General features: G+C 37.5%; 1 protein-coding gene across 2 annotated transcripts in view; it reads left to right on the top strand.

Annotated features, from left to right (window-relative positions):
• FSHR (follicle stimulating hormone receptor) overlaps positions 1–26,618 on the top strand; it is a 175,748-nt gene that overhangs the window by 58,612 nt on the left and 90,518 nt on the right. For both annotated transcript variants that reach the window (XM_049651461.1, XM_049651460.1), the window contains exon 2: positions 19,587–19,658. In XM_049651461.1, the coding sequence (XP_049507418.1) occupies positions 19,587–19,658 (72 nt within the window). The remainder of the gene's footprint in view (positions 1–19,586; positions 19,659–26,618) is intronic.

The raw sequence follows: 26,618 nt of genomic DNA, 5'->3' as shown, positions 1-26,618 counted from the left end.
TGGTGACTTCAAAGGAGAAGCACAGGGAGGTTTTGGTGATTCAACAGTTCTGTATCCTGATTGTGATGGTGACTGGGGGGTGGGTTACATGAATCTATACATAGAACTGTACATAGTCACCTGTACTATACTTACTTTGTTTCACTGCAGCAAGAACTAAAAGTAGAATGTCATGTGGTGAGCCTTGAACAATGGCTGTAACAATTGAGTCCTCAATAAATATTAGTTCATTGCTCCCACTCTTTGTTCTTCTTAGCCAAGGCTAACACCCTTTCCAACGGTTAGTGTTCCCACTAGCTAGAATCGTGTCCTTTGCACAGTTCAGAACTGGAAAAGTGTAGTGGAGACCAAGTTTTGGTCTTCAATTAGTGCAAAGATCCTGTTTAACAGCAACATTTATTTCTTAGATCAATGGGTGTTTTCAAAATAGAAAATGTCCAATGTCAATATACAGATTTTGATCTTAGAGTAACATGAAATATATACCTGTGTTCTGGAAATTCTTGCTTTGTGACAGTCATTCTAGAAATTGTCATTTATAGATTTCAGTATCTTTTAGTGAAGAGTCCTTGTGTTTCTCTTGACCATTCCTATTTATTTCTACCAATTAAGTATTATAGACAAACAACATTTTCTTCTTTTACAACATGTGAACTATTTATCTAGGATCAGTTCTGTGCTAGCAGTTAGCATCTAGAGAAGCATAAAGTGTACTTAATATTATATTCTTCTGACACAAAAAAGAGGTATTTATCTATATTTCTGGTAAAATCTCTGGTCTACATTCAAAAGAAACAGTGCTAAATAATGCTTTCTTCCATCCCCACAGGAAATTAAATTTTTCATGAAATCTTTCCCTCTGTCAAAATTCATGTTGTTCTTAAGGATTAGGTATAGTTATCAAGTTATCCCCTTAAAGACTAAATAAATCATTTTTCAAAATTCTATAATAAATAATATTACGTTAGGAGTAATTGGATACAGGGTTACATTCTAAGCACTGTCATGTTTGCTTTTCTCTGAATCTATTTTAAATAGTTTTATGCATTTGTCTCTAACAGAGTTCATTTGAACATTCGACATTTGTACTTTACACAGTCAGTAAAAGATAATTATTCAATGCATATGCTTTCTGATTACATGTGTGAAACTTCTAAATAGAAAATGGAAATTGGTTTTAAATGCATTATCAAAGACTTAAGTTTATATTTGGTTCATGAAGCAGTGATCTGTCTTTCTTGTGTTCCTGTGATTTCATTCTCAGTGATTGTCACAGTCAGAGCCCAGAGATTTCCAGAATGAAGTTTATCTGTAGTTAATCCTCCTCTATCTGAGCAGAAGTAGCCCCAAACTGACCTTTATGTGACAGTCACCTTTCATTATTGCATCTGGAGCTAAATGTTGTCAGTAAAAATCACAGTTAAGTCAGGTTGACATTAACCAAGGGGACCAAAAGAACTGCTTTAGAGGCAAAATATATTTGCCATGCTATCATATGGTGAGACCCTAGTGAGTCATTAAAGTGGAATTCTGTTTATTCACTCTGACAGGGTAAAGGTGGCTGTGAATTGTATCCAGACCAAAATCCAGAATCCAGAGTAATAAGAACCCAATTCTCAATTAGTTTAATAAGACTAGTCATCAGAGAAATGTGTGGTAAATCTCCTTTCACTTTTTTGAGGCTTTGTGTTTTCCCCTTATTCCCAGCAGTTTCTCCACTTTGAGTTCATTTGCCAATAGTACTGCTTTTTAGAGAAATATCTAAGCCCAGACCTGTTTTGTTTTCATTCGTCCCACTTCAAAACCAATGCCCTCATTAAAGCCTGACTAGCCCTGCCAGCACAATCCTGATAACACAACTAGACAAAAACACTACAAAAAAAGAAAACTAGAGGCCAGTATGTTTGATGAATGTGAATGAAAAAATTCTCAGTGAAATATTTGCCAACTGAATTCAACAAGCATTCAGTGACCAACTGAACCATTCACCACAATCAAGTGGCATATACCCTGGGTATGAAAGGGTGGTTCAGTATTTACAAATCAAAGTAATATATCACACTAATAAGAAGAAGCATAAAAACCATATGATCATCTCAATAGATGCAGAAAAAATATTTGATAATATATAACATCCCTTTATGATAAATCTCTCAACAAAGTCAGCTTAGAGGGAACATCCTTCAACATAATAAAGGCCATATATGAAAAAACCATACCTGACATCATACTCAGTGGTGAAAAATTAAAACCTTTTCCTCTAAGATCAGGAACAAGACAAGGATGTCCATTCTCACCCTTTTTATTCAACATAGTACTGGAAGTCCTAGCTGCAGTAATCAGAAAAGATAAAGAAATAAAAGGCATCCAAATTGGTAAGAAAGAAGTGAAACTGTAACTATTTGCTGATGACATGATACTATATACAGAAAACTCTAAAGATACCACCAAAAAAAAAAAAACTACTAGAATTAACAAGTGAATTCACTAAAGTTTCAGAATAAAAAATTAATATATAGAAATCTTTTGCATTTTTATACACCAATAACAAGGTAGCAAAAAGAGAAATTAAGAAATCAATCCCATTCACAATTGCAACAAAAAGAATAAAATACCTAGGAATAAATTTAGCCAAGGAGGTGAAAGACCAATGCTCTGAAAACTTTAATACATTGCTGACAGATATTGAAGGTGACACAAATGGAAAAATATACCATTCTCATAAATTGAAAGAATGTTGTTAAAATGTCCATACTACCCAAAACAATCTATGAATTCAATGCAATCTCTAAGAAAATATCAATAGCATTTTCCACAGAACTAAAACAAATAATCTCAAAGTTTGTGTGGAACCACCAAAGACCTCAATAACTAAAGCAATCTTGACGAAGAACAACAATCTCACATTTCAAGATATACTACAAAGCTGTAGTAATCAAAACAGTATGGTACTGGTATAAAACGACACCCAGACACCTAGGATAAAAAGCCCAGAAATAAACTCATGTGCATATGGTCAATTCATCTATGACAAAGGAGGAAAGAATATACATTGGGGAAGAGACAGTTTTTCTCAATAAATGGTGCTAGGAAATCTGGACAACTACATGTGAAAGGAAGGAAGGAAGGAAGGAAGGAAGGAAGGAAGGAAGGAAGGAAGGAAGGAACTGGACCACTTCCTTACATCACACATGAAAATAGACTCAAAATGGATTAAAAGATCTAAATGTAATACCTGAAGCCATAGAACTCTTAATGGAAAACATAGGCTATAATCTCTTAGACATTAGCCTTAGCAACATATTTATGGATAGGTCTCCTCAGACAAAGGAAACAAAAGCAAAAATAAACTATTGGAACTACACAAAAATAAAAAGCTTTGCACAGCAAAGGAAATATTAAGAAAATGAAAAGGCAACCTACTAAAACGGGAAAGGATTTTTGCAAATGATATATACAGTAAACAGTTAATATCAAAAATATATAAAGAACTACTAGAATTCAACACCAAAACCCCCAAATAATCCAACTTCAAAATGAACAAACACCTGAATAGTTTCCCCAAAGAAGACACACAGATGGCCAATAAACACATGAAAAGATGCTCAGTACCACTAATCATCAGGGAACTCCAAATCAAAACCACAAAAAGATATCATTTTACACCTGTGAGAATGGCTAGATTCAAAATGACAAGAAATAAAAAGTGTTAGCGAGGATTCAGAGAAAAAGGAAACCTCATGCACTGTTGGTGAGAATGAAATTGGTGCTGCCATGGTGGAAAACAGTATGGAGGTTCCTCAAAAAATGAAAAACAGAAAGAGCATACAATCCAGGAATTCTACTACTAGGTATTTACCCAAAGAAAAGAAAGACAATAGTTTGAAAAGACATATGCACCCTTTTGTTTATTGTAGCATTATTTACAATAGCCTAGATATGGAAGCAGCCCAAGTATCCATCAATAGATGACTGGATCAAAAGAAGATGTGGTATAGTGGTATACATATACAATGGAATATTAGTCAGTCATAAAAAGGAATGAGATCTTGCCACGGGAAAACAAGAATGGAACTAGAGGGTACTAGGCTAAGTCAAAGAAGTAAGACAAAGACAAACTCTATGTGATTTTACTTATATGTATAATCTAAAAATAATAATAATAAAACAAAAACAGACTCTTAAATACAGAGAACTGATGGTTGCCAGAAGAGTGGTGGGTGGGAGGATGGGCAAAATAGGTTAAAGTAAGAGGTACAAACGTCCAATCATAAAATAAACAAGTCACAGAGACTAAAATATAGTATATGGAATACAGTCAATAATATTGTAATAACATTGTATGGTGACAAGCGATGACCACATTTATCATGGTGACACTGAGTAATATAGGCAATTGTTGAATCAGTATGCTGTACACCTAAAATCTAACTTTGTATGTCAACAGAGATTGAGTATGATCGTTGTGGACCAGACCTGAATTCAACAATCTGATTTGCCACCTAATAGCTATGTCCTTCATCAAGTTACTAAGCTACTCTTAACTCAATGCTCTCATCTATATAGGTAGATGCAAATATACTTACTTAAGGTGATTTTGCATATATTAAATAGTGCAAATGAAATATTTAGCACAATACCTCCCACAGGAAGCACTAAATATGACCACTGTCATCACCACACTGTTCTATAGTTATTAGATTACACACATATCTCTCACAATAGAATTAAAATTGGTGGTGCAGGAAATTTATCTTTCCTGCCACTGTTTTTCCTAAAACTTTAATGTGTGTTAAGTAGTAGATGGTCAATAAATGATTTATAAATGAATAACTATACATAGGTTTCTCTCTCTCTCTCTCTCTCTCTCTCTCCCCTCTTCCTTCCCTACTTCCTCCCTCTCTATATATGCATAGGTATCATATAATTTTTAAAATGTTTCTTCTTTATCCCTGTGGATTTGTACATAATTGATCTTCCTTTCATTTCAAGGAATTGTCCCATAACTGTACCTTTTTTCAAATTATTTCCCATTCCTTATTTTCATGGTTAGAATATAAACTCATTAGGGTAGACACTGTGTTTTTTACCATTATGTAATCAGGACCTAGAACAGCATCAGACATATAAACAGGAACACAATAAGTATTTGTCAAAAGAATAAATAGATATTCTCTGAATTTCAAGATCTGCCTCTGGTCATTTACATTGGATTCCCCTCTCTGGCTTGTCTCCATCCATTCAATGCTCTCCTTTACTATGATATGCACTGCTCTTATTTACTGCATTATACACTTTTTGAGGTAGAGTCCTCTCCACCCTGACCCAGTTCCAGTACCAAAAACTTTAGGTCCATTGACCAAAGAAGGAAGTCTACAAAAGAGTGTGCACACATTCTATTTGTGTTGTTATTCCAATGGATAATGATGATGTGTCAATTGAGATTACAGAACTCCTCGATTATATAAGGAACTGCTTAGATGGTGTCTCAACCTTCTACTGAGCGGGGGGGGGGGGGGGGGGATAGAAGCAGCATTCTAAAAACCTTTCCCATCATGCCCACAGGTAGTTGCCAACTCCCCAACTATTCATCAGAGCAGCTTGCTGCTTCTTTGTAGCTTCCTTCTAAAGCAGGTGTTCTCGGTCTCCACTATGCATGAAAATAACCTCTGAGGCTTTTCAGTAAGAATGCCTAGAGCACCTGAGTGACCCAGTTGGTTAAGCATCAGACTCTGGCTTTTGGCTCAGATTATGATCCCATCGTTGGTTTGAGCCCTGCATAGGGCTCTGCACTGGCATCACGGAGCCTGCTTGGGATTCTCTCTCTCTCTCCTCTCTCTGATGTCTCTCTCTCAAAATAAATAAATAAACTTAAAACAAAAAGAATGACTGACTGTGCCTCCTTGGCTCCCACCACAGAGGTGAGGTTTAGGAATTTGTAGTAATAATTCCCATAGGTAATTCTAATATGCATCCAAAGTTGAGAACCACTGGGTTGTAAAGAGTTCAAGTCCATTCAGACTAGGTTTTCAGGTACCAGAAATCCCAAACTCAAAGTCTTAAGGCACAACACACAAGACTAGGCAGGGAAGGAGTTTAAGCAACCAGTTGTGTATGCCAGGTCTAAGGCTTCAGCCATCACTTAACTGTAGCCAGTTATAAGTATGTGGGAAAGTAGCCCAGATCTTCTTAATCTTCAAGAGAAGCCATAATCTGCAATTTTAGATAAACTTTCACAATTTGAAGTGCTGGCAACCAATTCAAATTTCTTCAAAATACTGTATGGGGTAAACAAAACATGTCTTGAGCTAGATTCCATTCATGGGCCAATAATCTGCAGTTTTCACTTTATACCAACTGTTCTACAATATCCTGAGAAATCCTTTCTATATTTTTCATCAAGAGTGTGTCTATTAAATAAATTCTTAGAAAGATAGATTCCTTTTATATCATTTATGTATGTTGTAGGTGTTGTTTTGAACAAAACTGATTGGTATGGCTGGAATAATTCTAAAGGCCAATAAAGTATGTTATTTAAAGTATGTGATGTGGGGCGCCTGGGTGGCGCAGTCGGTTAAGCGTCCGACTTCAGCCAGGTCACGATCTCACGGTCCGTGAGTTCGAGCCCCGCGTCAGGCTCTGGGCTGATGGCTCGGAGCCTGGAGCCTGTTTCCGATTCTGTGTCTCCCTCTCTCTCTGCCCCTCCCCCGTTCATGCTCTGTCTCTCTCTGTCTCAAAAATAAATAAAAAACGTTGAAAAAAAAAAATAAAGTATGTGATGCTCAAATGCCTCAAGCAGAAAGCCATTGGCAGTGTGAACATCACTCCTCAATCTACCAATATGTAGTAATACCTGAAATATGCAAAGCACTGACTAGGCTCTTTGGAATAGAGACAGTGGCATAGTTCCTATTTTACAGAACCATGCCATATATTCAGAGAGGTAGGACATCGACTTATAGGATTTTAGTAAAAAAATAAAACACAGCCATTTACTAATGGTGAGGGCAAGGCGAGATTTGAGTTTACCTGCAGGAAATAGAACATTTCATTGAAAAGAAAATGGAGGCAGATTGTGGAGTGCCTCAACTGTATGACAAATTAGTTAAGATTCCTGGAGGCAGTGCTAAGCAATTGAAAGGGATTTGTGTGTTTTTAATTTTTGTTGTTTTTTTTTTCTTTTGTTTTGTCTTGATTTTCAGTAGCAGAGTATCATGGCAAGCAGCGTTTAGGAGGAGTATTCTGGTCATGGTAGATGAGACAGATTTCACAGTAGAAAACAGAGGAAGACAACCTGTTAGTAGGTCACAGCCAAGGTTACAGACATGAGGAGAGGAGGGGAGGATGGTCTGGCCTGGAAGGTAGCAGAGGGAGGGAAGGAAGGGTAAGCTCAAGTGATTTTGACCTTGACTAAAGAAAAAGGAGGGCTACCACTTATTCAGTAATCCCCTAGGATGATCTTTATTCCATGCTGAGGGCTTCACATAAAATTATCTCTTTTTGTTTAAAACAGAATATGACTGAAATGGGAGGCCACTTGAAGAGGATTCCACTATATAACCACACTAAAATTTATCTTATAGGGCCTTGGAGATCATCCAGTCCAACCCCCTCACTTTACAGAAGGGACTTGAATTTTCTCAGTCATTTATATACCTGGAACAGAGCCAGAATAGAGCCCTGATTTCTGATTTTTTACCCTAATGATCTTCACCACGTTGCTTCCTTGTCCCAAGCTTTCATATAAATGGACTATAAATCAGGTACCAGATTCAGGTAAGAAAATGCAAGTGAACAAGTGATAAAATGAAAGTGAACAGGTGATAAAATGTGGTATAGAAAGTAATTCCATAACCACTCAATGCAAACAAGGGAGGAGGGAGCCAGAAAAAGAAAGTCTCCACAACCTTGATGTAAAGGTTGTACAGAAGAGGAGATAAAGTCAGCAGCGATATACAGTTAGCAGTAGTGCCTACATCCCTTTTATCAGCCCAGCACAGATGTTGAGATAAGAGGACCTGAATGGAAATAAAAGGAAACCAGATTCAAACTAGCTCTTAGAAAGCCCTGCTCACTGGAAGATGATAAAAGTGAAGAATTACCACTCTGGAAATGTTGTTGAGGGAAAAATCAGAGGGACTCAGGGAACAGTGAGGTGTCATTGGAGCTGGGTTTGGAGTGGTACCTGCCTCATGAGTTTCTGTCTTATAAATTTTTTTTTCTTCTAAAGAAAAAATCATGTATTGTGAGTTGACACAACGGCATATGGCAGTATCTGCCTCAGAGAGATTATCTGGAAGTTTAACCAAATAGATACTCTATGGAAACTCAAGACAAATGGAACTCCAGTCCTGTAGCCAGCCACTCTGGTATTATGAGACAATTACTAAGGCTGGACCCCTGAGTTGAAATGTTTCTTGGCTCCCGTAAACTGTGCCAAAAAGGAGAGCCCAATTATCCACTCTGTCCTGAATTGCTCACCATCAGCCCATGTAATAAGAGTTAATTAAGGACAGGAAGTACGAGTAAGAATGCTCTCCATGTCTTTCTATTCCTTGCCCTATTTAAGTTCCCAGCACTTTTTCTCTCACCAATAAAGCAATTACACAGGATGGCTTGGGTAAAGTTTTTACCAATTCAGTTATCATATTGATCAAGATAGATTCAGCAGGGTACCATCAGAAAGTAACTTTCTTCTTCACTACAACTGCCAGGCAAAATCACTTTGTTGCCTCCTTTTTCCGCACTGGAGAGAAATTTGGGGCAGGCATCATAGATGTTCCAGCCTCATAAATCAAAGTCCAGTGTTATCCTATGGACTGCTTCATACCCAGAAACCCCCGACTGAGGAAGAAAGAGTTTTGTCTTTCCTCATTTCCCTTTTTCCCCAATTGCCGCTTTCTTTGGCCTCATGTGGGTTGGGTCTAGGAGGGATACAAACTGGCTGGGAAGGTACTGCATCCTACTCTGAGGCCAGAGTGGCTGTCTGGACCCTCTGGGTGTTGCTGATATTCAAATGCCAATTCTTATTGTCACTGGAGCATATATGGGCTGCTCAGGATCCCTCCTGCTAGAAGTCTCCATCTGCAGAAAAACATTTCCCCCTCCCATCAGCTTCCAGCAGCCCACATTTGGGGTCAGTTCACTGTACAGGCAAGCCCATCTTCCTCACTATAAGCAGTTTAGCTCCCTTCTGCTGGCTCTAGGTCTGGCTCATGGGAAATCCACACCATTGTCTATAAAACTACAACTCTCTCCCAAAGCGAGAGATACTTCTATCTGGATACTTCCTATCTTTAGAGGTCAGACTTGGGTCATGTTCCAGTCTTGGTTATCTCCCCCAAATTGCAGGAAATACATGTTAACCCCCTTAACTGGTTCTATTACCTCCCACATTTGACTTAAGATGAAGAACAAGGACCCACTCCACACCATGGAAAAGGGACACAAAGAACACTCACAACTCTATCCCAAGAAATCCTCATGGGAGACCCTGCAACTCCCAATGAATCCTTGGCATTTCCTTACACTGCCTGAAGGTGGGTGAAGGGCTAAAGCCAGCTGAACCCATTTCTCCGTATTTACAGTGACAGAGCACCTCACATCTAGACAGTTAAGATTCATGTGAAAATGTGAAAAGGTTCTAGAAAAAATAAAGTAACTTAAAGTCAAAATATATGGAAATAACCCCTTCCTATTTTCCAATCTCTTCCTTCCTGCTCTTCCCTGCCCCACTGGCTTCAAGACCCATGTGTAAAAAAAGAAGAAATGCAACCAATTAGATACATGCATGATTTGGACTGTGGTATAGCTGTCTGCTGGATCATGGTAAACAGTCAAATCAAGTTATTTAAAATCTATTTTTTTCTGGGTGCTTTGCTCATTTAGTTCAATCCACCTCTTTGGATAGTTTTCCTAAACACATTCCCAGAAAGTTAATTAGAGTAAGAGTTTGATCTAAAGAGTGTGAAGCTCAAAAACTCTTGGCATTTTGAGGTCAGGAAGATGATCAATTTCTTTTTGTATATCCTTTGCCAAGCTGTTCTCGCTTTAATTTTTAAACTTGTGTGAAATTCAAAGAACACAGAGCCTAGTGTCATTTACACTTGGGCCATCATAAAAAGGCAGCTTTCTCAAAAAGAATATTGGCTGTTTTCCAGGATTCCAGCAAGCTTTTTATGGGATCTTTTAAACTATTCTCCTTTAAGCCAAAAAGGGAAATTAAATTTGGCCAAGGGTGAATGGACTGCCCAAGATATGAATTGCTTCTAACAGAGACAGAGTTCAAGGGAATCCTAAAGCTTCCAATTTCAGGGAAGAAAAAAAGTAAATCCCACCTACTCCATTTATCATGAAAGAGACATTAAATAAACTGCAATATACTCAAGAAAATTTTCTTTTCAGAGCCATTTTGATGAATTGTGCGTTTTTAGAGAAATCATTCAGACCCTTTATGCCCCCTTACAGAGGAGAGGTGCCATCTGACAAGAACAATATGATGATACTTTTAAATCACTCCCTCCATTTAAAAACAAATAAATGATGCTTTGGATATGGCCTGGTGAGAATTTCAATCTTGAAAAATTATGAAATATTTTAAGTATGAAGTATAGAGAATAATATAATCAACACTCATAAAACACCCAACCCAGCTTTGCTTAATCTTAACTTTTGGTCATAACTGTTCAGATGGTTTTTAAAAATACAAAATATTTTAGATATGGCTGTGTCCCAGTCCTTTTTTCACAGAAGAAATAATACTTTGCTTATTTAGGTGTTGATCATTCTCAAATTTTCCTTTTGATAAATATATATGCATCTCTAAGCATGTTTTATAATATAGGTTTTATTATTCAGGAAAGGAGAGAGGCCAACAGATCAGGAGACAACTGATCTTGAAAAGATACACTGTTATACTCAGACCCCACACTATGTAGGGGCACATAGGGAAGCACCAGGAGGCAATGGGAGCTGGGTCAGGGGAAATATGGCAAGAGCCTTTATTGTGGCTTCCATGGGAAGGAACTGATGAAACAGCGTAAGCAGGTTTAGAATCATCTGGTTTAAATAAAATTCCAAGGACTCTAGGGTGTAACGCTGCCATGGGATGATTAGGGCAAGAGAATAGACTGTAAGGGGGCCTTGGGGAAGGTGGTTGGCCCCACTGACTCTGAATTAGTTGGTTTGTATATAAAAGCACACTCACAGGCCACTTGTTTGCCATTTGGAGGAATTAGCTAGAGCTGGTAGGAGTACGCCCTCCAGAGTCATCAAAACTCCAAGATATCCAAAACTCAAAAATACAGAATAAAAAGATATGATTTATTTGCAACAATATGCTATTTTCCAGGGTAGCCTTTATAAAAATCATATTCTATACATACTGCATGTATATGGCACTGGCTTTTTCCTTCAATATTATGCTTTAGAGATTTCTTCAGATTGTTGCATGCAGCTCTAGTCAGTTCATTTCTTTCCACTGCTTTATAACTTGGCTTTATAATTGACTGTGGTTCAATATATAACAGTTTATTAATATTTATTCATGCTCTTGTTCATGACCATTCATTTCTGATTTTTTACTATCATAAATTATGTTGCAGTAATTAATCTTTTACCTGTCTCCAGGTACACATGTAGCAGAAAGACATGAAATAGCTAAGTTCAAAGACATTTGTATCTTTGAATTTAACACATATTGCCCATGGCTACTGAAAGTACTCCTAGCAAATTACCCTTCCATCAAGAGTGTAGAAAATGCCCTATTTTTCCATGGCCTCTCCAGCAGTGTTATTGTGAGGTTTTCCTTTTGATGTTTGCCAATATGATGATGTATAATGGTATCTAATTATTGTTTAAATTTGCATTTTCCTGACTGCTAATGAAGTTGAGCATCTTTTAATATGTTTACTGGTTGTTTGCATTTCCTCCTATAGAAGTTGCCTGTTTATATTTTGCCAATTTTTCTACTGCGCTGTATTTTATTTTTATTATTTTGTAAAGTTCTTTATATTCCGGATGCTAACGCTTCGTTAGTTGTATGTATTGCAGATCACTTTCCCCAGTCCACAGCTTATCTTCTCATTCGTTTAAGTATCTGTTTAACAGAAATTTTAAGTTAATATAGTCCAGGGTATCAACTTTTTGATTTTGGTGTACAGTTTTCTGTGTTATATTTAAAAGTTTTAGGAGTTTTAAACCTTTGATTTTTCCCATTTAGATCTTTAGTAAGCCTGGAACTGAGACGTTAGTATGGTAATGTTATCTTTTTCTACAAGCATAGTTTCAGCATCTCTGGTTGATTATTTCACATTTTCCTCCACTGATTTTTAATGCTACTCTGTCATTTGCCACTTCCTTTTGTTTATCATCTATTTTTGTAATCTTTATTCTCTTCCACTGCCCTAACTTCTTAATCCCTGTCAATACCACAACATTTTAATCACATTTAATTTCTAAAATTTATATTGCCTGGAATGTCAATTCCCCCAACCTTGTTTTATATCTTCATAATTGTTCTGGCTATACTCTGAATGTTCTTCCATATGAATATTAATCACCTGGTCAATTTCCATTCACATATACCAAAAAAAAAAAAAAAAGGAAAAAGAAAGAAAGAAAAGAAAACAAAAGAAAAGGCTATTGTGCCTCAGATGTGTCATATGCTTAATTTATATACTAATGTAGATTCAAACCAATACCTTCACGGGGTACCTGGGTGACTCAGTTGGCTGGGCATCTAACTTCGGCTTCGGTCATGATCTCATGGTCCATGGGTTCGAGCCCAAATCCGGCTCTGTGCTGACAGCTCAGAACCTGCAGCCTGCTTTGGATTCTGTGTCTCCCTCTCTCTCTGCCCCTCCCCCGCTCATGCTGTCTGTCAGTCTCTCTTTCTCTCTCAAAAATAAACATTAAAAAATTTAAAATAAATAAATAAAAATTAAAAAAAAATTTTTTTAAAAAACCAATACCTTCACAATGTTGAGAACTTCCCATGTAAAACTGTGGCATTTCTGTTTGTTCGGGGTTTGTTTTTTAAAAGGTTTTCCAGTTAAGTATTTGATTATTCTCCATATAACCCTAAACCTTTTTTTTTCTTATATTTCTTTTATTGAATAAGTTTTATGGCTATTATAATTGATACACTTTAAGATAATCTAAGAATGCAAATTATTTTGTGCACTAATTATACAACCAGTTACCTTGCTAGACTTTCTCATTAGTTCTACTCCTAACCTCTTAAAGGAAAGTTATTTGTGTAGACAATAATGTTACCTATATATGAGAGTTTTTCATCAATAATACTGATATTTTTCTTCTTCTTCTCTTATCTGTCTAGGCTAGTACATCTAACACAATACTGAATGGATGAGGTAATGGTAAACATCCTTGCCTCATTCCTAATTTTAAAAAGAATATCTCTAATACTTGACAATTGTGATATTTATCGTAGTGTTTGATAGATTTTTATTCCTTACAGATTAAGAATATTCTTCCTTTTCCTTGTTTGTCAAAAAGTTTTATCATGAATGAAATTTTTTATTAAATATATTTTCTATGCCTATTAAGAAAATCATGTGGTTTTTCTCTTTTAATTTCTCAATGTGGAAATTTTACCAGTGTTTTCTAATATTTAACAACCCTTGAATTCTAGGACAAACTCAAACTGGCAACATTATTTATTTAGCCTCTATTGAGAACATATTGCTATTATACTATTTCAGATTTTTCCATTTACATTAATAAGTGAGATTGGCCTAATCTTTCTACTCTTTTATTGTCCCTGTCTGATGTTATTACTGATGTTATACAAGCCACATAAAATGGGTTTGAGAACATTCCCTCTTTTCTTGGTCCCTGGAATAGTTTGTATAAGATTGAGATTTTCTATTATTCTAAAAAGGCATAATTTACTTCTAAAATGATATGATACTGGGGCATAAGGGTGGCTCAGTCAGTTAAGAGTCCAACTCTTGATTTCAGCTCAGGTGATCATCTCACCGTTTGTGGTATCAAGCCCCTTGTTGGGCTCTGCGCTGACAGTGCAGAGCCTGCTTGGGAGTCTTTCCCTCTCCCTCTTTCCATGTCCCTCCCCTGCTCTCTCTCTTATTCAATCAATCAATCAAAAAATAAATAAAATATCATGTTAACCTTGTTTTGGGGTGGATGGGTTTTAAACTACAAACCCAACTTATTAACAGTTTTAGATTCATTCAGTTTTTCTATATATTCATTAATCAATTTTGGTAAATATATATCTCAAGGAAAATTATCCATATTGCCTGATTTTTTTTTAATTTAATGCTTTGAAATTGTTCCTAGGGCTAATTTAAATCTTGCTTCTCTGAAGGAAACCACCAACAAAATGAAAAGGCAACAAACAAGTTTTTTTGTTTTGGTATGTGTGGATGGAAATTGTTGATTCACTATGTTGGACACCTGAAACTAATGCAGCATTGTGTCAATTATACCTCAAAAAACAAAAAAACAACAACAAAAACAAAACTAATGTCTTTACCTAAGTGCCATTTTTCATAACTCTCATTGTTTTTTGTTGTTGTTGTTGCTTTGGTTTTTTTTTTTTTTCTTGGTTGAAGTGGACAGATTTTTTTTTATTCTATTGATCTTTCTAAAAAATTAGCTTTTGAGTTTATTGATCTCCATTATAATCTTTAATTTCTACTCTATTAATTTTTTCTATTCTCTTTAGGTTTCTTCTCTCAAGTCAAAGTTAAATTTTGAAATGTGTTTTAAAGTTAATCTCTTAGGTTCTCACTTACCTTATTTCTATAATGAAAACTTAGGGGCTCAGTTGGTTCAGTGTCTGAGTCTTGATTTCAGCTCAGGTCATCATCTCAAGGTTTATGAGTTCAAGCCCTGCATCAGGCTCTGCTCTATAGACTCTCATAGAGCAGAGCCTGCTTGGGATTCTGTCTTCCTATGTATCTGCCTCTCTCTCTCTCTCTCTCTCAAAACAAATAAACATTACATTTAAAAAATCATAAGTAAATAAATATGAAAATTCATCAAAAATAATGCCTTTACCAGTACTCCTGATTTAAAGGAAATCTCAACAAAACTTCATTAATTAGAGCTAGATCAGTAAAATCATAATCAATCAATTATCACAAAGTTGCTGGTTAAAACAGACCTGTAAGAAGGGTTTGCAACTTTAAGTGACTAATGGTTTCATTCAACAAACATTCAGATAAATGTACTTTTCTCTAACAATCATTTTTAGTGGTAAAGTTATAAGTCAAAGTCCTTGAAACTATTCTGATAAACCTTTCAATATTCTAAGAAAACTCCTTACTCATGTTAGCAATAAACTTATGAAGCAAATCTTTTAATTTTCTAAATATTTTTTCTTGCTTATTTTTGAGAGAAAGAGAGAGAGAGAGAGAGAGAGAGAGACAGAAGGGCAGAGAAAGAGGCAGATACATAATCCAAAGCAACTCCAGACTCTGAGCTGTCAGCACAGAGCCCTATGCGGGGCTCAGACTCACTAACAGTGAGATCATGACCTGAGCCAGTCGGACACTTAACCGAATGAGCCACCCAGGAGCCCTGAAACTTAATCTTTTATAATGAAACAAGTTAGTATAGGTTAAACTGTATCTATACATCAAGTTTTAATGTCTGGCTGAGTGTTTATCTTCTCAAAATACCTCTATCTCAACAGCCCCTCATTTTCCCAACCGTCTTATGAAATGACTTTTGAGTTTGTACCGTAAGTTCTACCCAGAAATACAATAAAGAACTACCGACTTTATAGTTTTCTGTTTCCACTGTTCTGTTGTTGCTTTGTTTATTCACTGTGTTGAAATGTAGCTTGTGAAATTTCCATCTTTTTTATTTCCATTTTGGGTAAAATAATTTAAAGCCCTTAACTTCTCTGTATGTGGCAGCTTAGCTGCATCCCTGAAGTTTCATGTTGTATTTTCATTACAGCTCAATTCCAAATAATTCCTAATTATTATGTAATTTCTTCTGTGACCCATGTGTGACTTAAAAGAGTGGGGTTTTGTTTTGATTTAGTTTTTACTTTCTAGATGTTTGTACATGTGTTGTTGGAGGGAGGCTGTTAATTATTATCTCTTTTAACTAATTTCTAAGTAATTTAAATGCACCACATCAAAGACAATTATTTGTTCTATACCAATTGCTTTGTGACCTAATTCTTGGTCAATATTTTTTTCATTGTTCTTTGTTGAATAGGTGAGTCTTCCAACCATTATGAAAACCCACCTATTCAATAAGGAACACTGATTTCTCTGTTCACTATTCCTTCTTGGTTTTGTGCCTTCCTACCAGATTATACTTTATTTCTCTAAAGGAATTCCTTTGCTGAAATTTCATTAATGACTAACTAAATTTGTCTAAAAGCATCTTTATTTCATCCTCACATTTGAATGCTTATTTCTGGGTATAGGATTCTAACCAGGCAGTATTTTCTCTAATTATGAAGATATTTTTACAAAGTTTGCTGATTATTTTTATTTGAAGATAATAGGTCTATTTCTGTTTTTATTTAAAATAGTTTTTCTTTTGACTCCACAGTTTTAATTCAGAGGTATCTGGAAGTAGATTTATTTTTGTTTTCCTTCCTAGGACTTGAGGTTTCAAAATCTGAGATTTAGGTCTTTTATAAATTATGGAAATTTCCAGATGTTAATTCATTAAAAATTGCCTGTCTCCCATTTTCTGCCCCTTTTATTTTCTAGAATGCATGAGATAGTTAAATAGACAGCACAGAGAAATAAATCTTTACATTTCATCTTCTATATCTCATCTCACACAACATTTTAGCATCAAAACACAAGTCCTTCACTACCAAGTCCAGAAACGGACCTCCTCCCTGAATAGTTTGGCTTCAATCTATCCTTTTAGAATTCTGTTTGCATTCACCACTCAGGGTTTCATCTGGTCTTCAGTTGCTTTACTTTGGGCCCCTGGGGATTTCTCATACTTTCTTAGAAGCACAACTATGCAATTAAAACAATATTTATTATGATTTATAGAAGACTTCTGGGCAATTTTAGTGAAAATATCTTCAAGTTATCTAGTTCATAACATTTCGGTAAATGGAAGTCAAGACTATGTCTTTAAAAAAAGACTTTAATTATGTTAATAGGTTGGAAACATTTAGGCATAAGTGTTTGTAGAAAACTTGTATGCTACTAGGGTTGAATCAAAAAGCACTATCTAGTTGACTTAGTATTTGCTTTTTCAAGTTTGTTTTCATCATTCTTCTGTCTTGTGATAATAGGAACAAAAGAGTGATAGAAACAAAAGGGACTTGTCTATGTTACTTAAGACAAAATGAGTGCAAACCACAAGAGACTCTTAAATACTGAGAACAAACTGAGGGTAGATGGGAGGTGGAGGAGAGGGGAAAATGGTTGATGGGCATTGAGGAGGGCACCTGTTGGGATGAGCACTGGGTGTTGTATGGAAACCAACTTGACAATAAATTACATATAATAAATGAATAAATACATGTAAAAATATTTTTTAAAAAGATTAAATGAGTACCTTAACTTTGATTCTTTTCAGATGGGAGTTCTAGAAGTTGACAGTCTCCCAGGTACATAGTCCTTAATCTTAATTTAGATCTCTTTTTATTTACATGGGTTTAGTATGACCTGATGGTTTTGAAGTCCAGGCTCAAATTCACCCACCTCTTCCAATCTTCCTTTTATGTATTTATGTACTTTAGGATCTTTCTGACTTCAATATTTGCATAACACTTATAGTTATTACATCAACTGTATCCCACAACTGTTTTCTGGTATTCCAACATTTCTGGCTTTACCTTTCCACATATATAAACTCCTCCAAAGCAAAAACGGCACTTAAGATTCTCTCTCATGCTTCCTCCCCATAGAGCTGGTGCACCTGACAGCCAAAGGCAAGTAAACAAATTAAAGTAAAATATCGTTTGCCGGGATAATATCATCTGCAATAGGAGTTTCACTAACACCAATAAGTAATAAGAGAATGAAGTAATGCAGGTTTGCAAAACTATCCAACTCCTCAGTGCTTATTTCATTCCTGCTGAAACCCCGCCTTGTGGAAGGAAAGATTTGGGAAGGAGTGGGGGGGAAAGTACCTACTAATCAGTTACAAAGCAAGAGAAAGCCAGAGGAAGGAATAGTATTCTTGTCACAGAGATTCCAAAAGGGTCACTTATAATTCCACTCTCAAGCCTAGAACTCTCAGACTGATTAATAGCCATTCAAGAAAAAATTTGAGTACTTGCCACATACCAGACACTGTTTGAGGGCATTCGGTAGACAGTAGTAGACAAATCATACCAAAATTCCTGCCCTCACGGAGTCTGTATTCTAGTTATAGGCTAGAGATAAATACATATGTGAATACATAAATAAATAAATAAATAAATAAATAAATAAATAAAGTGTACAAAATGTCAGAAGTGCTGTGAAGAAAACTCTGGGCAGGAAAGAGAGCCAGGGGCAAAGTAGGGGAGGTTGTCATTTTAAATAGGGTGGTTAGAAAAAGCATCACTCAACAAGTGACATTTGAGCAAACAGCAGACTGGAGGCGGCGGCCATGAGGATATCTGAGAGAGGAGCGCTCCGGGCAGAGAGAATTGCAAATGCAGAAACACAGGCAAGAAGGAACCTGGCATGTCCAAGAACTAGCAAGAGAGTACTGTGAAAAGAACAAGAGAAGCAAAGGGGAAAACTGTCAAAATGGAGAGTACAGGGTCTGTGGAAACAGAGAGCAGGGAAATCCATACATCACTGTATACAATGTGGGTTTTTTCCTGGAGGAGATGAGGAGCCACTGGAACAAACTTTGTGGAAGAGGGAAACAAATATTTCAAGTAGAAGAAAATGGCAAAAACTGAAGGTGGCTGACGTTGAGAGTAGAGTTTTTTTGATGAAGTAAATTATGGCATATTTGTATACTGATGGGCAGGACTCAGTAGAGAAGCAAACATAGGTGAATAAAATGTACCCAAGAAAGGGGGAAATTACTGTTGTGGTTACCTCAACAAGAAGAGAGGAGACGAGATCTGATGTGGATTGGAGGCACTATTCTCAGCCAGGTCGAGTCCTGGTCACCCATGGTAACAGGAGGGAAGGCAGGGTATGGCTTCAGGCGCAGATGGCTTAGTGGCTACAAGCCATGTGAGAGCATGAAGTTCTCTTCTATTAGGTTCATCTTCTCTTTGAAATAGGAAGCAAGGTCAGCTAAGAATGGCAAGGGAAGAGGTTTTGGGGGTTGGACTAGAGAAAGAAAAGAGGCCTTACACAAGCTACGGGAGGGCAACATGGAATACTGATGATGAAAGTGTTCATATTCCAGCTCTGCCATGTATCAGCCAAGTGACCCTGGGCAAATCTACAAACCTCATTAAACCTGTTCCCTCTTAATGCAAAATGGGTATCACTGCTTTGTGGGGAGGATGAAGAGAGATCATGTGAAAGCAATTGCAACTACTACTAAATGACAAGCACTTAGTATATGTTGGCTGTTGGCTGATACTACACATTAGGCAATTACTTATCAGTGAATGGATAGGTTGTGATATTTTATGTCTACTCTCTTTTCAGGAGGTTTGTCCTCACCAAACTTCGAGTCATCCCAAAAGGAGCATTCTTGGGATTTGGGGACCTGGAGAAAATGTATGTACCTAACAGTGCTTTGTGTGAGTGCCTCAAATAGGCTGTGGTCAGCAGCCTCACATCACATCCAGTGTGATGCTCTGTGCCTAGAAGCCAGAAAACTTTCTGCACCTCCTCCTATTTTATTTCCTAATAGTGAGGGACCTTTCAGAGTATGGCTAATGAAAAGAGCATAAGGTCAATCTAAGCAGTCCTCACTTTTTCTTCTACAAGGCATTGCTCCAAAGTACCTGTGAGTGGAATTTTTATAAACCAAACTGATTTTCTCTGCTGATACCTATTCTTTCTCAGGGATGTTGTCTATTATTTCTGAATAATTTTTAATTGACAACAGGGCCTAACATTTGTGTTCAAGATTCTCTAGACTTCTCTTTTCCAAGCCATGCTGACAAGTGGTAATTGATGTATCAACATTTACAAGCATCAGAAAAGTTTATAGCACTAAAGATTTCCTTTGAAAGGAGAAGACTCCTTTGTTAATGCAAACATTAACTCCGTACTGAGCTAGTTTAATGTAGGTGTATCCCCAATCAGGCTTTTCTCAAAATTAGGCACAGTATTAAAAAGCAGAATAAATTCTGCCATGTTTAAAGTAACCCACTCTTAATTTGAGAAACTTAACAGAAGACCTTGGGGGAAAAGGAGGGGAAAAATAGTTTCAAACAGAGAGAGAGGCAAACCCCAAGAGACTCTTAAATACAGAAACAAACTGCAGGTTGACGGGGGTGGCAGAGGAGAGGGGGAAATTGGTGATGGGCATTGAGGAGGGCACTTGTTGGGATGAGCACTGGATGCTGTATATAATCGATTAATCATGGGAATCTACTCATGAAGCCAAGAGCACACTGGATACACTCTATGTTAGCTAACTTTACAATAAATTATGTTTAAAAAAATTTTTAGTAAAGTAACCCACTATCCCTTTGAAGGCTCTTGACCCCATCTCCCAGGTCTCTAGGGCCAGGAAAATGTGTTCTTCACCAGAGCAGCAGCCAGAACTCAGGACTTTAATACCAGTGAATACAGCAAAAGAAAGATGGATTACACAGAAAGGAATGATTTTTTCATCATAGGAAAGCAACCCCTCAGGTTACATGCTTTTCTCCTTCTTAAAGCCATTCAATTTTTCCTCTTGGTTCTTTCACCCCCATTTAAGAATACTTGCTGAGGTCTGAAGAAGAAAGAAATCCATTAATAAAGGAAACACAGAGCAGAGAGAGTGGGAATATGTCTCAGCAATTACACCACCTGCTTAGAGGAAGGTGCTCAGAATCCTGGGTTTGAGGGCTAGCTTTGATATAAACTTACTGTGCAATCTTGATTAAATCACTGTATCTCTTGGTATCTTGGTTTCCCTCTCTGTGGGTTAAGTAAGGAGTTTTTCACAAAGGAGATGATGGCTCCTGTGAACTCTAATTCCTAAGTGTAAGGACCCCCAGTTGGATGACAGCCTGGTTTAAATCCTGCAATCTTGGGATGCCTGGATGGCTCAGTTGGTTAAGCATCCAACTTCAGCTCAAGTCACCATCTCACGGTCCATGGGTTCTAGCCCTGCGTCGGGCTCTGTGCTGACAGCTCAGAGCCTGGAGTTGCTTCAGATTCTGTGTCTCCCTCTCTCTCTGCCCCTCCCCCACTCATGCTCTATCTTAAAAATAAATAAACATTAAAGAATGTTTTTAAAATAAAACCTGCAGTCTTCAGGGTTTACCTTCTTGAGGATATTCAACACTCACAGGAATTGAGAGATAGGGCACTCAATGGAGCAGAGCTCACCGAGGAAAACAGGGAAGCAATAGAACTGGGGAGCTCTCTGCTCAAGGTATATTCCTACATGGGTTAGCTGTTGCCCTGCTTAGAACTGACATGTACTAGATGACTAGACTATTAGATACACCTCATCCCCAAGAAGCCCTATAATTGCATAGAAATTGTTCTAAAGACAGGAATATCAGATATCAAAAATAATCCACCTTAATCAAATTCAATCCAGCAGGTGTGACTTACCCTCATTGGGTGTTCAGCATCAGACAGGACATTCCAGTAGTGATATAAATCGTTAAGCTGAGCTGACACAGCAATAATCCCAGAGACAGGGCAGCTGGCTTAAAACCTCAACTTCCTCAAACCTCAAACACAGCTTGTGCATTTCGACCTCATGACTTTATTTATCAGCCTATACTGACACAGCGAGATGCCTAAAATAAAAGTGATCTCATTTGTTTCAACACTTTGTATGTCCTAAGGCTTCAAAAACATTTCTTAGTAGAAGGCTTGTCACCAAACTGAACTCTGAACAGACTGTGCCCTTCAGTCTCTACGCTCCTTTCTTCCGTTGTCTCACCTATTCTTGGTCAGTGATGGCTTCTTATCTCCTTTCCCGATCTATCCCCAGTATTTCTATTCACCTGGTTTTTAGCCAGTTTCATGAACTTAGTAAGTATCAGCTTCCTCCTCAATATTTCCTTCTCCATGAATCATAAAATCCCTTTCATTCATTCTGCACATGTAGCCAAGTTTCACCTTCTTTTGCTAAAAAGAAGGAGGGAAAAGCTTTCTGTATAAATCCTGCCTTCCTTCCCTGCTACCTTCCCCTCTTTCTGGTCACCCCCACGCTTGTGAAAGAACAGTTGCATTCACTACCCCCCTGCCCTTTCCTTTCACTCACTCTTTAGCCAGCCCTCTTGCTATTTGGCCACAAATTCTCTAACACCATGTAATCACTCTATGAGAGTTCCCAACAATGATGGACCTGCCAGATCTCTTGACTTCTACTTTGTCTTCCTAGCACTTATCTGCAGTTTTTGACATCACTGACTATTCACACCCTTCTTTACAATACTCATTCCCCTTTTAATTTCAGTGACAACACACCATCCTGTGTACTCTCCTAATGTCCCAGACTACTCCACTGACAGTTCTTTCCGTCTTTCTTATTCCTCGGCTGCCCTTCAAAAATTCAGATATTCCAGAGCTCCATTATTGGCCATTTTCTTTCTCATATTATACTCACAATCCCCAATCATTATTCATCAAATGATGTCTTACTATCAGGGCTCCAAAACCTTCTTCCATAACACCCATCTCTCTTTTGAAAGATAATTCTTGTTTTCAAATGGAAAGATTCCTAAACATCTATACCTCATTAAACTGCAAGTGCCTCAAATTTAATACATCCAGACTAGTTCATGATCTGTATCTTTAAATTTCTTATCTTCTCATATTGCCCAGTGAAGAACATTACCATCTGCCCAAACTCCCATGCAGGAAAATTCAGTATCCCTTGACTTTCCCTTAAACCCAGGTCCTTTTCCAGTCCTATTGACTCTTTCTCAAAAATATTCCTGGAAACCAGCCCTTCTCTCCCTCCAGCTATTATATCCAAAGTCTCATTAACACTTACATAGCCTGTTACATGAGGCTGCTATGCCCATCCCAGGTCTGATCTCCCCAGCTCCCTGCTGCCAGACCCACACTGTTCAAAATCTCTTACAGAAGAAACTGGAGGGACTCTCATTGCCATAGGCTTTAGTTTTAAGTGGCACAAAAATCAAAGCCCTTTCTATTTCCATCATATGCACTGTTTATCCCACATTTTTGCCAGGCAGGAACGTGTGCCGTTTCCCATTTCATTACCAGACATCCCATTACTTACATAAAACAAGATAGCTGGTTCTTTGGACGGTGCCTGGCACATAGAGGGATCAAAAAGTTGTTGCAAGGAGGGGCACATGGGGGGTTCAGTCAGTTAAGCATTTGACTCTCTTGGTTTCAGCTCAGGTCATGATCTCACAGTTCGTAAGATTGAGCCCCACGTTGGGCTCTGTACTAACAGCAGGGAGCCTGCTTGGGATTCTCTCTCTCCCTCTCCCCCACTTGCACTCTCTCCAAATAAATAAACATTTTCTTAAAAAGTTGCTGGTGAATTAATTAACAAAATGCACTTTCACACTGGTTTTATGTAGATGCTGTCCCTCTGCCTAAATTTTCACTCGAAATTTGAATAGAAATCCTGCTGATCCTCCAGTGTCCAGATTAAATGTTTACTCCTCTGTACAGCCTTTCCAGAATGCTCTCAGTACTTCCAAACCATAATCTTGTGTCCACCATACCAATAGCACTATTATCAGATTGTATTCAGAATTCACAGTTTTTCTAGATCTCTTGATTGATCTTTAAGGGCAATGTCAGAGTGTAACTTTGTATTAAAGTACAACACCAAGTTCTGTTTTTATCTCCTTGCTATACCTCTCATCTGTCCACTTATCTCCTCCAACTATCGTCAGCTTTCCCAAATGACTGCAAGAGTTTCCAAGTATGCTGCCCTGTCCTCCAGCATGCTCTGCACTCACCCTCATCCATTCTCTAAGTGGCAACCACAGTGATATTATCTAAATTCCCATCTAATTATGTCCACTTCCACATCTGTCCTGCCACATACACACACCATGCCTTACCATTGCTCTTCATATTTAAAAAGAAAAAAGATCTCTCACACTCTCTCCTTTTATCAGTTCATACAACGTACCATGTTATCTGCCTACCATGAACCTTGCTCGGTGCAGCTCGTTCCAACTAGAACATCTCTTCCACTTTGCACTCTTAATTTGGTCAGTTCCTACCCATCCTTCAGATTCCCATGCCAGAGTCACTCACCTAGAAAAGCCCTCCCTGACCTCTCCAATTAGGAAAAACCCATTACTATATACATTCTCCTACCACCACTAGACTCTTTGAGCTGACTTTCATTTTAGCAATTTTATACTTATTTTATGGGATAATTTAATTTCTAACTCCCCTACTGGACTGTCAAAGGACATGATTGTTTTATTCAGTACTGGATCCTTGGTGCCTTGCACAATAAATAACTGATAAATGCATGAATAAAAATGAAGAAATATAATAGTTGGGAAGACAAGATATCCCGATATCAAAATATTAAATAATATGAGTGATAGTGATAAATAATGTAGAAGTAGATAGGCATACAAACACTGGTTGAGAATCTACTATGATCTAGGCATTTATATAGTTACAGTTTAAAATGTAACTCAGGACAAAAATGCACAATATGTTCTAAGTAAGTGATACAACCATTGTATTTGTTAGGACACTTTCTACTGTGAGAGGCCAAAGAAAATAAACCTCAAATAGGCTTAAGGAAAGGAAGGAAATTTAATGGCTCATTTAACATGATGGTCAGAGAGGACGAATAGCTTTAGCAAACATTCTATTCAGGTTTCATGTCCTTAGGACTTAGCCTCCCTCTCTCAGGTCTCCCTTCCACTATATTAGCTTAGGTTCTTAGTCCCACCCTGGTGGCAACATGCCAGCAGCAATCCTGTTTGCACATTTCTTGGGTTCTATTCAGAAGGAAAAATTTGACCTTTTTTTTCCCTCAATCTCATAAAAGTCTTAAGATTTGTATAATTCATTTAGATCACACAATCATTCTTGGACCAACCACTACAACTAAGGGAAAGCGATACTCAAACTGGCTGTGGCCTGGGTAATGGATTCCACTCTCAGATTTGAAAACACCCATCCCAACCACATGCACTTGGATTGGGTGAGGGAGAGTCACAAACAAAACCTGAGGCCACTGCTGGGAAAAAAAAAAGGAGGGGGGGTGACTAAGTGCTGGTGGCTACAAACAACTCACATCTTAAAATTAGTCCTGTTCTCAAACCCAAGAGAGGTTTCTGTGGCCTGGGTGGTTGAGGATTTGATAAGTTTGGTTCTTTACCCTGCCTCCTGTTAGAATGACTTAAAGAATCTAGTCATTTTTCCCAACCCATGCTGATGATTCTTCTTTTATTAACCCAGCTTAACCTAGCCCCTCTGCTTTTATAAGGAGTCAAACAGATAAGGAGTCTTTCTGGTAGAAGGCAAGCTTCTCCCTGGAAATGAAATGATCACTCTTCACATTGTAGCTTTACTCAGCATCACTATCTCAAACCTTCCTACTCTTTGGGACTAGCTGGGGGAAAAGAAACCATTAAACTCTCTGCAATGTGAAGTGGCTTTGCAAAGTGCACTGTAAACTGTTTACATTGTCTTTAATTACTTCAGAGCCATATGTCAGCTTGGTATAAAGTGTGAAGATTACACTGAATAGGGTGGGGGGAGTAGGTGACAAGGTGGTGATTTATGGTAACCAGAAAAATTATGTATGGAAATGAGTGCAATTTAAAAACACATCTACGTGCTATTATAACACTGGAGGGGGAAGAAAAGCCAGTTTATAACAAAATTTCTTTGAAAATAGGAGCATGATGAATATGTAAATGAGACCAATCAACATCAGCTGAGATATGGTATATGCAGATGAGACGGCAATGAGCCAAAATGTGAAATAGCTCCCAAGCCATAAATATGAACCATATAAAATTCATTTGAAATATTCATGATAACATAAGGACAAAAAATATAATCAAGTGATTTATTTACATTTAAAAATGAGAACGCTAGTCTAACACCCCAGCCTCCACCCCCAGATCACTGGGGAAAGAAAAGTTAACAGAGGGACTTCTAGAAGAAGAAATTTATTAAATGAGAACCAATGCAAGAACACTAAAAAAAGTTGACCCTTCAAATTCTCAGTTCTTTGCACTTACTCAAGCACAGATAAAAGGAAAGGAAACAAATCAGGTAATCAAAACTGTATTGCTAGAAATTTGGGCTCCAATCTGCTTTGCCTCCCTAAGCACCTGCTTGTTGGATAATGTAGGTCCATTACCTCCCCATCTTTCTATGTTTCCAAGTTAATAGGCAAAGGAGTCTTGAGTCTCACTTGCTGAAATAAAGCAAAAGGGGGTAGGCTGAAGATGCAACAGGCTGCTGATTAACAACTAGAGGCCAGTGTTGGAGCAATTAGATCCTTGAATGGGAAGACAGGATATGAATCCTTGGGCATACAAAAAGATAATGAGGCTCAGTGGTTCTCATCTCAGGCAGTGCTTT

The sequence above is a fragment of the Panthera uncia genome, assembly GCF_023721935.1.
Source record: "Panthera uncia isolate 11264 chromosome A3 unlocalized genomic scaffold, Puncia_PCG_1.0 HiC_scaffold_11, whole genome shotgun sequence".
Taxonomy (NCBI): domain Eukaryota; kingdom Metazoa; phylum Chordata; class Mammalia; order Carnivora; family Felidae; genus Panthera; species Panthera uncia.
The sequence above is the reverse complement of the archived record's forward strand: the minus strand, read 5'-3'. Positions and strand labels throughout refer to the sequence as shown.